This window comes from Penicillium canariense, assembly GCF_028826845.1.
Source record: "Penicillium canariense strain IBT 26290 chromosome Unknown utg000001l_segment0_segment0, whole genome shotgun sequence".
NCBI lineage: Eukaryota > Fungi > Ascomycota > Eurotiomycetes > Eurotiales > Aspergillaceae > Penicillium > Penicillium canariense.
The window spans coordinates 5,042,190-5,054,332 of NW_026622728.1; the positions used below are offsets into that span (position 1 = coordinate 5,042,190).

The following is a 12,143-nucleotide window of genomic DNA, read 5'->3' on the forward strand; positions in this document are numbered from 1 at the left end:
TGCGTCTCTTGTTATCATCATCAAACCTGGCGAATGGAGACACGGACCTTGCAGGCGCCATCATGTCTGGCCTTTACACTGCGGCGCCTGGATGAGGCGGCTCGGAAGCCGGCCTCTTGTAACGGAAGGGAATATTTGGGATCTTGGCGAACTGGAATTACTTAGTCCTGGTGGATTGGGATGGCTTGCACTCCTTGATGGTGGCTCTGACATGTACCATTGTACACAAATTCAGTTCTGTCTTTCTTTCCATTCGATCTCGTAGTAGCTGAAGTGGATCAGTCCATGGTTTGAATATGCTTAATCGCCACGTGGATCCGAGCTCGAGACCCAGATCAAGCTTGTCTCAACGTGACTGTACGTACTAGTTAACTTAGTTACACACTGGGATTATGTCACCCAGCTTTTATCAGCCAACGCCAACAAGGCAGCTAATTGCAAGATCAAAATCAAATCGACCTAATCTTCCCGAGGAAGGGGGATAACAGATAAAAAAAAATAATAAAAAAAGGGAGAGCTACGTCTAGAACCGCTCACTAGAAGCAATTGTTGGGCTCGAAGCTCGACCTGTACTACACAACACGCCAGTCTAAACCGAAGCTGTAAGGGTATCGCTGTTTGGTTCTCTTCCAGTGGGAAAAGGGTAGTAAAGTACAAAGAAAAAAAGGGGAGAAACAAGGGGGTTGGGTTGGCAGATGGTAATAATTTTTTTTTGGCATTCTTTTGTTTTGCTTGCGTCTTTCACTCTCTGCGTGTCACAACCAAACGCACTCTCCAGACTCACTCCTCGAGTATAGCCAACGTGCTTCATGTTGCCGAGTGCCGAGATATCCTTTCCTGTAGGTATGAGGAATAGAACACAAAGGCATCTAGAAACACAAATCGGAAGCACCATCTTGCTAAAAACGGAACGTGGCAGGTAAAAAAAGAAAGGGGAATTTGAAAATGGTTCACGGGAGTCAAAAAAGACACAAAAGAATTAGAATATGAGGCGAGAAAGTGTGAGGTGGTGGCATAGAAAGTCAACATGATGGGGATTGGGACGTAGGAAAACAGAGTGGCCGATAATTGTACCGACAACCCAAAAGGTAAGAGTCAAGAACGAAGAATATGCCACATCTCAGCGATTAGGCATCTCCACCGGACGTGGCGGGCTTATCACCAGATGGGGTTGAGGGGCCAGGGGAGTCAGCCGAACTGCCCTTGAAGCTACCGCCACGGCCTCCACGGCCGCCACGGCCCCGATCACCTCGGCCACGGCCACGGCCGCCGAATGCACCCCGGCGAGCACCCTCGCTATCGCTGGCGCTCTGGTAGCCACGCTGCCCGACGCTAGCGCCACCGCGGGTGCTACTCTGCCAGGTTCCGGCATTGCCCTGGCCACGGCTGCGGTCCTCGAAGAACTTGAAGTTGGGCTTGCGAGGGCCGGGGCCAGGAGTGGGCTTCTTGAACTCAATGGGCTGACGGTCGAGAGCAGCCTTGGCATCCTCCACAGTCGCGAATGTCACGACATGGTTGAACTTGCCGTACTTCTCAATCTTGACAACCTTAGCCTGGTCCTCCTCGGGAAGCATCTCACGGACTGCCTGCTCATTGTCAACGTTGGACACGAAGAGCCCGTTGCTGGGCTTCTTCTCGCCACGAGGAGCGGGAGAATCGCCAGGCTTCTCTTGCTGAACGGCGCCGTTAGTGTCGGCACCAGCGACCTTCTCCTCACCCGCTGGCTGAGCGGATGTGGTAGTAGGGGGCTGCGGGCTCGCAGGCTTGGGGATGGCAGGAACAGGCGAAGCACGGGCCGGCTGACCCTTGGCCGGGCCCTGTTGCTGACCGGCGGCAGAGCCACCACGGGGGGGGGAGCTTGGCCAAACTGGGGGGTGTTTGCGGTAGGCCGGCCACCCGCGCCAGTGGGGGCAGGAGAGGCAGTGGTAGCAGGAAGACCACTGGCAACAGGCTGAGCACCACCGGGCGCAGGCTTGCCACTGCGGTGGGCAAAGTTGAAACCTTGAGCCCGCATCTCCGTCGCGATCCGACCACCCTCAATTTCCAGGACCAGGTATCCAAAGGCAGCATCCGCAAGGTTGAAGTTCCACATATTCTTGAAAGCGCTCTCGTCCACCTGGCCAGCGGCGTTGCCAGCTGCAACAGGGCCGCCGAAGGGGTTGCCGCCGTTAGCAATGGAAGGCATCTTCTGTACCACATCCAGAGCGTTGTCGAGTAAAGTCTTCTGCGCCTCGTTGGAGGAAATGGCTGACTCTACTTCGCCCCGCACGGTCTCCCAAACATCGGTGAAAGATGCCTTCGAGGCTGCGAGCTTGCCACGGTAGTGGTCCAAAGAAGGGTTGACAGAGAATTCGTTGTAGGAAGAGCCGTAGCGGAAGTGAAGACCAGCAGAGACAGAAAAGTCTGCCTTGAGAGTGACGGAAAGCTGGTTCAGCATGCCCTCACGGGCAGGCGAGGCGTGGGTGACGAAAACACGGGTCTCGGACGGGTCGTAGACTCGGTTAGCGGTGTCAATCAGCTCGCCCATCTGCAGCAGCGTCGTCCACATAGTACCCTGGCCACCGGCAATTGTTGTCTTTCCCTCACCGTTATCAAACAGCTTGTGCATCACCACCGCACCACCCAGTCCAAGCAGACGCAGCTTAACACCACCAATATCCAGCAACCGCGAGTTGGCCTCGTCAATGATGTGCAGCTTATCCACTTTGTACTCGCCCGACCGGAACTTCTCCAACACACGAACATCCTCGCAAGCACCCCAAACTGTGTAGACAGGAACATCAAGGGTGATGCGCTTGTCAAGGAGCATGGGCAGCTCAGAGAGGGGTAGCTGGTCCGGAGTGAAACGCTGCTTAATCGACTGCTGAGGGGGAACCTGTGCGATTGACCGCTTCACGTTCTCGGGGAGGAGGGGGGAATATTGAGCCACATGCTTAAGGGTTCTGCACGGAGACAAAAAATAAGGTTAGCTTATCCCCCGTTTATTTGAGGCTTTGGTGCCCGGATGATGCGAAGTGTGTTCGTCTCATCTCGAGCCCCAGCACTATGAGCCGAGAACTCTAGAAAGGCACATACTTGTCTGCAATGCGCTCCAGCGAAGTATCATCGTAGAAACCAAAGTCACCCGTGTGGATGATGTGGTCTGCGCGAGCTTGCTTCGCCAGCTCATTCAGAGACTTCAGGTTTCCTGCATCGCGTACCCAATTAGCCTTGCCCAGTGTCAAATCATCGTCTTGCCATCCATACCTCGCACGTCCGCAATGCACAGAATCCGAGTCGGTCCATTCTGAATAATTCTGCCATTGTTGGGAAGAAGCGGCGTGGCTCCGGGTGCCGGACCAGAGGGCGTCGCACCGTTCGAGAGAGGATAGCCTTGGGAACCGAAGTTGTGAGGACGGGGCTAAAGGTAAAAGATACAGCATCAGTAAGGGCTGATTCGGACTCAAGGTGTGGTGTCGTCGCGGTTAGGAATTGGGTGCCCAGTCGAGCACCGCACGAGGGGAGACGGCTGAAGCAGGAGCAACTCACAGACGCCATGGGTGAAGGAGGGGATAGAGTAGGGGTGCCGGAAATCGTGAAGGGCTGGGGAGGGATATGGCGGAAGGAGATAGGGAGAAAGCAAAAAGGAAGAAAGACGGGTGGTGAAATTAGTCGAAGGGCGAAAGAAGATCCACTGCGCATCGATGAAGCAACTGGGCAGGCGTGACATGCAGATTAGGTAAGCACCCCTGGCGCGGGCTTCACAACACACCTGCCTTTGGCGCCTCTGGAGAGGTGATAAGGGAAGAGGGTTCCAGTGGGAGTATAACCAGGAAGGTTCCGCTAAATTATCTGTGAGCTAGTCCGAGGAAGTTTCCTATTCAGCGGGCGATAACACTTTTCAGATAGTAAGGAATGTGGCTCCAACCGCATAATCCCAATAGGTATAAATGTGTTTTACCTATGAAATCCGAAGAGTCGTGTGCTTCTTTATGTTCGCGCCTTGATACCTAAACAGAGCCTCCCCAGGAATATCTTGATTCATGGCCTACCTAGACGAATGTCCTTGCTGCATTACTCGATTCACTCTACACCCAAGTCCCGCGGTCATGAAGTACGGGACTGGCCACTCTAGTCGCCGTTAAAATGAAAATTATCCAGTCTTCAAAGTATGAGTTCATGAGTCATGAGTATTCAGAAGGGTTAATGCGCCTGGTTACTTGGCAGGTTTGCAAACATACTTCGAGTAAGGAAGCGGAAACACCGAGATATAAATATAGAAGGAAGGCTACCTTTTGACCAGAAATCTATACACCGGAAGGAATAAATTGGAGCCACTCGTCATACTCCACTTGACCACGAATTATAGTTCACTGGCCGGATCCATGAACCTATTATACTTGGACCCTCTAGTACCTTTGGTCTTGTGCGTTGATAGTGATTGAATGGATTGCGGACCCTTCAATGCTAACAAGGCAAAATGGCCACCGACAGTAGGACGGGCACGACACAGTAATGGGATGCCTGGTTCACTGCCCTGGGCAGAGGTGGAAACATAGCGATCAGAAAACGGCCAGTTGTGCTTACCATTGGTCATAAATGCCCACAAGTCGTCGACAAACTCATTCCGCGTGCTCGTCTCAAACGTGCCGGCCAACCACATGTTCCAATCAGACTTGGCCCAGTCCTGCCGGTGATCTAGTGCCACACCATACTCGCCGCGGACCGTCGAGAAGAATTCACTGCCCATTGTATATGCTTCGTTCGGGAAGGTCTCCAGGCCTAGTAGGACATCTGGGTACAGATTATACGGAATTTTCCATGTGGTTGGCATGTCAGGGTATTCCAGAACAAAATGGGTCTGGTCTTCATCTGTGCCCAGACCTTGCGAGAAGAAGAGATCTGCATGCTTGTCGCCAATGAGCGAGTAATGTTTCTTTCCGCTTAGCTCTCCAAAGGCCTTAATGCCAACGGCCGCTTTGATGGCCAGATTTGTCTCATTAGGGAGAGGCCCAGCAGCATCATTGGATGAAAGCTGGTTGGCAATGTCAATGCTGTTGTCTACCAAATAATCGGCATATTGCTGGAAGGTATCCATGTACCGATGAGTCCAGCTCTCGTCTCCAGTGGCTCGAACATAAGCGAGTGCCAGAATGAGCAGGTTCCCGCATTCTTCGATTGGCATCGGTTCCGCTTGTTGATCATCGTGACCAATAGCATGAGGGTAATGGGAGCCAAGATCGTGAATGGTATATGGAAGTTGCCAACGACCAGCATCCAGATACAGCATCACAGGCTCCAGTAACAGGCGGATCCAGTCAGGATCCATGACCCAGTAAATAGGGAAAGCCGGCATGATCACATCAATGGTGTTGACATTACCGTCACTAGAAAGCTCTTTGATAAAAGCCAACACACCATCAGTGGCGAGCGAGTCGTGGGGGATCGTCAAGTCAATGCCTCCATATGCTTGACGAGTTGACAACGCAACAATATCCGCATACTTGGGACCGGCAGCAGCGGTAGCAAAAGCTGACAGCTCGGCATCCAAATCCCAAGACTCCAGTCGAGCATCTTCATAGTCATCCAAAAAGAAGGAGAGTGCTTCATGAGTAGTGGGGTACTCCGCTCGGTAGAACCCCGTGTATGCATCCCCTAGGTAATTGATGGCCTTCTTCCTCTCATAGCCGACAGCAAAGTTGACGGAGGCATGGCCAATGACACTCCCCAGATCATGAGCTAGAGCGGCAACGCTCCGGGAGGACCACCCAACCTCCTCTCCAGATAGATCACCGTGCGCTACAAAGGCAGCGCGAACCACCCGAGGATCTCCAGCAAGCGCCGAGAGGACGCTCGAGTCAGCTGGTCGGGAAGCCAGAATGGCCTCTCCCCAGAGAGCCATGTCGCTCTCTTCTGCATATTGCGGCGCATCCTCAACCGAGAGGCGGTGGAAAATGAGGCCATCATGGTCTTCCAACTCATGTACCGAGCGGTGTTCCCGACCCGTCCATCTCCCATCGATGTCTGAATAGATCTGAATATCATGCCCCCAGACATTCCTTACCTGCACCGTCAGATAGCCTAGTCGAGGTTCACGTTAGGTCCAATTTGGGAAATTATGGGTGCACCAAACCGCCGTGCGTCAGCTTACTGAAAGGGAGCGATTGCCGCAGGTAATTGGACGGTGAGACGGGCGAAAAGAAGTCCAAAGTGAATGCCACTGGCCCCGCCGTCAGATCAAAGAGCGAGTGAGTCGATGTAAACTCCGCACGGCGTACTGCTGCCGGGCGAATCGTGCTGGCTTCCAAGTCGGGGACGCCCATCAGACTATAAACCTGGCCATCCACCCGCACTATTACCGACCAGCCGAGGTCGTGACCGGCCCAAAACTGCGCGTCGGCGTAGGGCAGCTGCTCGACACGGTCGGCCGGCATCCATGTGGACAAGTATGGGTTGCGCACCGCCAGGGGGTATGATGGTGGCCGGGCTGGGTGATGGGTAATGGGGCCCTGATCGCCGCAGAAGGACGAGAGTAGCGAAGCGCAGAGCGAACCCAGTCCCAATTGCCTGAGATCGAAATGCATTTCTCGCGGTTCGCCTCACTTCGGTTCACTTCGGTGGTGGACTGATGGTGTGGTGCATCGGGCGCATCGAAGAAACGACGGACGGCCACTCCTGCCGGTTATGCGCCCCAATGAAGGTCAACTAAGAGAGAGAGAGAGAGGGTAGACGATAGGCGTAGTAAGAATTCAAGGCTCCACGACTTTTGACCACGAAGCCGTCAGAAGTGAAAGGAACGACGAAATGCCCCTTGATGGCCCGCCTCATGCCAATACTCTGTCGTCATATTGTTTGGGGGGAGGGTCGGGGCCCGTCTCCACATTGTTTCTCCTCTCGCATGGCGTGGTTGATCGCGAAGGGCGAATCTCCCAGGTGGAGTCGAGTCCACCAACCACGTCCTGCCATCACGGAGGCCGCGACAGCCATCGCGGGGTTGCTACGAAAGACAGCTGGGCTGAAGGACCTCGGGGCGGGACTTGGGTTTGCCCTAGTCAATGGACGTAGCGCGAGTAATGCTCGCTCCGCAGGACGCACTGAACTATAAGATGATATTCCAGTCATCGTTCATACATCCGTGGTTCACGGTTCATAGTAGTTCATGTTCATACTTTGATCTTATATTCCGTCTTCTAGAGCTCTTCTTCACGGACGGACATATCAACAAAGACCCGCCAGACCGGCATATTCCACAGAGAAGCCCGACGGATCGAACTTCTCACAGATCTAACTGCGAATAATGGAACCGGTGTCAGTAGTTTGATGGATGACTCTTGGGGTACCTGAATGTGTATTGCGGAACTGATGCTGTTCCATTTCAGTTCGAAATTCGAGATGTAAGCTAAGAGAGACGAGGTGACCACAAGGCCGCGATCTGGGGTAGATCTCTTGTTGCAGGCGACATCAAATCCGTGGTTTGCAGGCCCTGCTAGGCTGACATTGTTAGCTGGAATTGACGGGACCTTCCCGGAACAAGCCTGCTGGCCCCAGGTGCGTGAGCCAGTATACAGACTTCCATTCTCGTGGCTGGAACAAATGCGCACATTAAAATAAATGATAGTTGGCTTTCATGATAGGACCCGAAATTGCCAGTCTCCACGCAAGTTCTTCGTAAGATAGCACTGAGTTGACCTCCACGATCCAGCTCTAACCATCTTCATGACCCTACTAACGAGGAAAAATCTAGGCTGACAGAACAGACCCGTGTCGCCATGTTGAGCCCAATAGGCCCGCGTAGGACTCGCATATTTTCACCAGAAATGACGACTTCACCTGGTTTAGCAGAATGGTATTCCTGTTGGCGAAAGTGCTCCAGAGCGCCTTCTCTAAGACATCTTCTGAAATTGGTATTGGCGAAGAGGTTGAACAGTGATACACTTCCAACCGTACACCGTAGAGCCATTGAGAATGGTGGAGCGAGGGCCAGAAATTGACCACCGTTTGCCCTCCATCTGGATGCTCTCACCCGTTCATGGTATGTAGACCCTGTTCTAGCGTTTGGTCCCACTCAAGGCTTGGCTAGCAAGATATAGTAATTGGCTTGCAATGCTCTCACTCTTGCCAGGATAGTCCCAGCTCTATCCGAACCCTCAATATCATTATCCGTCTATTCATCTCCGACGATCTCGACTAATAGAGGTGGCTTTACACCCCTCCTCCCTACCATATGCACTAGTGACTCACAAACTGCTCGGATGACGCAGGGAAACATTCATCACCACCCGCTACAAGTCCTAGGCCGGGCTTAGTCGAATGTCCGAGCAGAAAATACATTATTGACCGCACGGCACAGTCTGGTAGCCTGTAAGCCATGTCCTATATTCCCAGTTCTCACGATGCACCCACTCACAGACATCATCTAAGGGGGCTGGCTTCTACGTTATCGCAGCGACCAAAAGGCTGCGAAGTGTTTATTGCACAACATGCGCGAAAGAACGGGGTGGAGGTCGGATAGCTCTGATTCAGTCGCTCCGCCAACAGTGGTAGAATGACGATGCAAGCAGCTAAAGCTATGCTGTAAATCTGTGAAGTAATAAATACACTATCCATCATGCCCTGAACTTCTATGTAACCTTGCCTGAGCATCAAGGTGGCCCTGCTATTATACAAGAAAGCGCAGGTCGTACCATCGGCTCGAAACTACAGTATAATACCTACGATGAAGTGCGCAAAACATTGAGCGTCCCATATCTGTTAAGTGGATGATTTGTAATTTTAACCAGCTTGACGCTGTTCAGGTATGGTACATGTACAAGTCATAATGGTGCAACTCTCAGGACCGAATCAGTTACGGAACAATCGCAAACCACCTTCCTCCTTGTCTTCCTCAGATTCCGCATCACTGGCACTCTCATCGCCTTCGCCCAACAACCCACTTGCCGACTTCCCCAGCAAAGACGCAAAGAATTCATCACGGGCTCGCACTGTCCAGGAGCCACGATCCTCAGGAGCCATGAAGTTCTGCAGCTTCTCATGAACATTGAAACGCATCTTGCGACCCTTTGACGCCCGAGTATCAACAACCTCTTTCCTGTTCTTATCGTTACGCATACCCGTGACGGGGTGAATAGGCAGCCGAGACGGCAGCTGGTGGAGTGTATCAAGCCCACTCGTCATCGCTTCGGAGGAAGACATACGTTGTTCGACGAGGTCGCGGAGCAGGGATTGGTAAAAGACCGTGTCGTCGTAAACGGGTTCGGGCACAGCGGCCTGACGCGGGCGTTTGGTCGCACGATCCCCGATTTCCGTAGCAACATGTGCATCAAGAACGGCAGTGATCGTTTGGGTACCAGAAGCCGAGCCCATCAACTTGCCACGGGCATTGGGAAGGGAGGTCGCGGCGCCCCGGACCTTGGAGGACCACTTGTCGAGAATGGCCCGACGGTGGATAAGAGATTCAGATTCCAGGTTGGACATGCGCTCCCAGAGCGAGGCAGTAGAAACTGTATGGGCGATAGGACCAGGACGCTTGCGCTTTTTGGCTCCATCTTTAGTTTGAGCGTCGGCAAGGGCAGTGCGAAGTTCCTCCAACGTAGACCAGAGGGCGAGGGCAGCAGTTTCGGCAGACTTGATGGCCTCAGAGTTTGTATCTTCGCCTTCGACATCCCCATCCTCAACCGCGTCCTCTTCTAGGGCCACACCAGCCATTTCATTGATTGCGCCCAACCCCTTTTGCAACTTGATCCGAGTGTTCAACAATGCGTCAAAAGTGGTGCGTTGCTCCTTGACAGCCTTTCCTTTTGCCGCGTCTGCCTTGGCAGCTTGCGAAATCGTGGCAGCAATGGTCTTTTGATCAGAAGCCATCAGCCGCCGCAGCTCCTCGCGATCATCCGGCGCGGATCCAGGCTTGCGCTCGCTACCACCATGGCCAACGGGGCCTTGGCCCTTGCCGCTGCCTTGTGCCACGCTGTTGCCGTCGTCATCCTCTTCCTCTTCCTCTTCCTCGTCTTCGCTATCCCACTCCTCTACACCCGCCTCGGAATCTAGTTCTTCTGAACCCTCTGGGGTTTCGTCACTGTCAGATTCCATCCCATTGAGTTCGGATCCTGAGGCAGAGTCGTCATCCTCGTCCGGAACGGACCCAAGCTCCTCGTCGGCACTTTGCTCATCATCGGTACGTGCTGCAAATGGATCGTCATCGCTATCTGCTTCCAGGGCGTCTCTGCTGACGCGAGAGCCAGAATATTGTTTCCCCAGATTAACAGGGTCCTGGTTCCGGAGTTTCGCTTTGCTGTTTATAAACATCAGCACCTCGCCAATCGCTCACAAGCCAGATATTTCCACTTACCCCACAGCTTGATAGTGCTCTCTGCCGGCATTCAGATCTGATGCTTTACCAGCCCCCTCGTCGCTTGAGGCATCGTCATGTTCGATATCCTCGGGATCAAAATCTGGAACGAGGTTAACTATCGGCGGTCTATCACCCGGGAGAAAGGTAAGCCAAATCAGTTCTACATACCCCTGGGTGTGGGATCCTCCAGATCAGCGAGCTTGTCAGCCAGCGACCGCTCAGAACGAGGTTTTCCAGGAGCCATAGTGGGCGATGGTGCTTTGAGAGAGAGCAAAGAGTCGCGGGCAACTTTTTTTTGTTTTTCCGGATAACGGAGTAACTTCCGTTTTTGGGACTAGCATCAGCTATCGCAGGCGGTCACTGGGCGGTGAACATATTCTGCGGCAGAATAGTCGCTCTCATCCGGAAGCTTTTTGTTGATCCACGTCACTCTTCCTTGTGTTTGTCGTTAATTCTCACTTACATCCAATAATATGTGGCCTTCGTCAGCCGACGCTACGCTAATAGGCAGGAGGGCGTTCTCGACTCTCCGACCTCTATTTAGCCATGACAATCCTCTGGTGAGCGTGCTCTACCTATTGCTTTTTTAAACAAGTCTTTGGTTGCCCATTGACACTTATGAGCGTGACGCATGTGGAACTTCATGCATAGAGTCACACAGTACCAGAATGCAATTGAAGTATATTAAACTGACTATCTATACAGGGGCTCCCGCGTTCAGGAACCCCGCCGTCTTTCCCTCGTCGCCGTGGTCTTCCCGAGAAGCGCAAGATCCGAGATGTCAAGAAAGTGGTGGCGGTCTCATCTGCAAAGGGGGGTGTAGGGAAATCGACGGTTGCGGGTTTGTTAACTCCCTAGTTTCTAATATGATTACGTTCCAATTGCATCCATGAGCGTTTGTCGTATATCATCTTGGGACATAGCTAAGTGAGCCTTTATGTGACCAGTAAACCTCGCCCTTTCATTTGCTCGCCGCGGCATCAAGACTGGAATCCTTGATACCGATATCTTTGGTCCATCTATTCCAACTTTACTCAATCTCTCGGGCGAGCCACGCCTTGATGAAAGTATGATTTGAATATTCCTCGGCATCTTGTCCCCGAGTCGAAGGAGTCCTTGCATCGGCTAATTGCGAAAAATAGACAACTGCCTTGTCCCCCTTACGAATTACGGCCTTAAATCCATGTCAATGGGCTACCTTCTCCCACAGACTCAATTCGACAACGCCACTGGCGAAGTGCCCATGGATACTACCCCGATCTCCTGGCGCGGCCTCATGGTCACTAAAGCAATGCATCAGCTACTACATTCAGTTTCATGGGGACCGCTCGATGTTCTCGTGCTAGATCTTCCGCCGGGAACTGGTGACGTCCAGCTCACGATCAACCAGGAAGTTCTCATCGATGGCGCCGTGATCGTGACAACCCCTCAAGACATCGCACTCCGCGATGCTGTACGTGGTTTCGGCATGTTCCAGCGCATGGATGTCCCTGTCCTTGGTATGGTTCGCAACATGGCTTACTTCGCCTGCCCGAATTGTGGCCACCAAACCAAAATCTTCTCTCATGGGGATGGACATCATTCCCATGGGGATGATCGTGGTGTTATAGCAGAGTGCAAGCGACTAGGGGTCGACTTCCTTGGCGATATTCCCCTCGATGCGCAGGTATGTGAAGATGCAGACCGCGGAATGCCGACCGTTGTGGCAGAGGAGACCGCAGAACGGAGTGCTCGACGCCAGGCTTTTCTTGATATCGCTGAGCAAGTGGCCAAGAAGATTGGTCTAGAGTGGCACTAACATGTCAGCACCCTCTAT

At 52.9% G+C, this 12,143-nt stretch overlaps 4 protein-coding genes across 4 annotated transcripts; 1 reads left to right on the plus strand and 3 right to left on the minus strand.

Annotated features, from left to right (window-relative positions):
• Positions 1 to 1,127: 1,127 nt before the first annotated feature.
• On the minus strand, positions 1,128 to 3,681 carry N7482_001691 (uncharacterized protein; the record flags this gene model as incomplete). The annotated part of the gene is made up of 5 exons (XM_056683816.1): positions 1,128 to 1,763; positions 1,829 to 2,942; positions 3,076 to 3,187; positions 3,247 to 3,400; positions 3,529 to 3,681. The coding sequence occupies 5 exons, from the start codon at positions 3,679 to 3,681 to the stop codon at positions 1,128 to 1,130; spliced, it is 2,169 nt and encodes a 722-aa protein (XP_056547422.1).
• A 661-nt stretch (positions 3,682 to 4,342) lies between these two features.
• N7482_001692 (putative glutaminase) lies at positions 4,343 to 6,563 on the minus strand (the record flags this gene model as incomplete). The annotated part of the gene is made up of 2 exons (XM_056683817.1): positions 4,343 to 6,060; positions 6,131 to 6,563. The coding sequence occupies 2 exons, from the start codon at positions 6,561 to 6,563 to the stop codon at positions 4,343 to 4,345; spliced, it is 2,151 nt and encodes a 716-aa protein (XP_056547423.1).
• Positions 6,564 to 8,820: 2,257 nt separating this feature from the next.
• N7482_001693 (AATF family protein) lies at positions 8,821 to 10,571 on the minus strand (the record flags this gene model as incomplete). The annotated part of the gene is made up of 3 exons (XM_056683818.1): positions 8,821 to 10,267; positions 10,325 to 10,427; positions 10,496 to 10,571. The coding sequence occupies 3 exons, from the start codon at positions 10,569 to 10,571 to the stop codon at positions 8,821 to 8,823; spliced, it is 1,626 nt and encodes a 541-aa protein (XP_056547424.1).
• Positions 10,572 to 10,800: 229 nt separating this feature from the next.
• Positions 10,801 to 12,125, plus strand: N7482_001694 (Mrp/NBP35 family ATP-binding protein; the record flags this gene model as incomplete). Its single annotated transcript, XM_056683819.1, has 4 exons — positions 10,801 to 10,887; positions 11,033 to 11,168; positions 11,275 to 11,394; positions 11,470 to 12,125. The coding sequence occupies 4 exons, from the start codon at positions 10,801 to 10,803 to the stop codon at positions 12,123 to 12,125; spliced, it is 999 nt and encodes a 332-aa protein (XP_056547425.1).
• Positions 12,126 to 12,143: the final 18 nt, after the last annotated feature.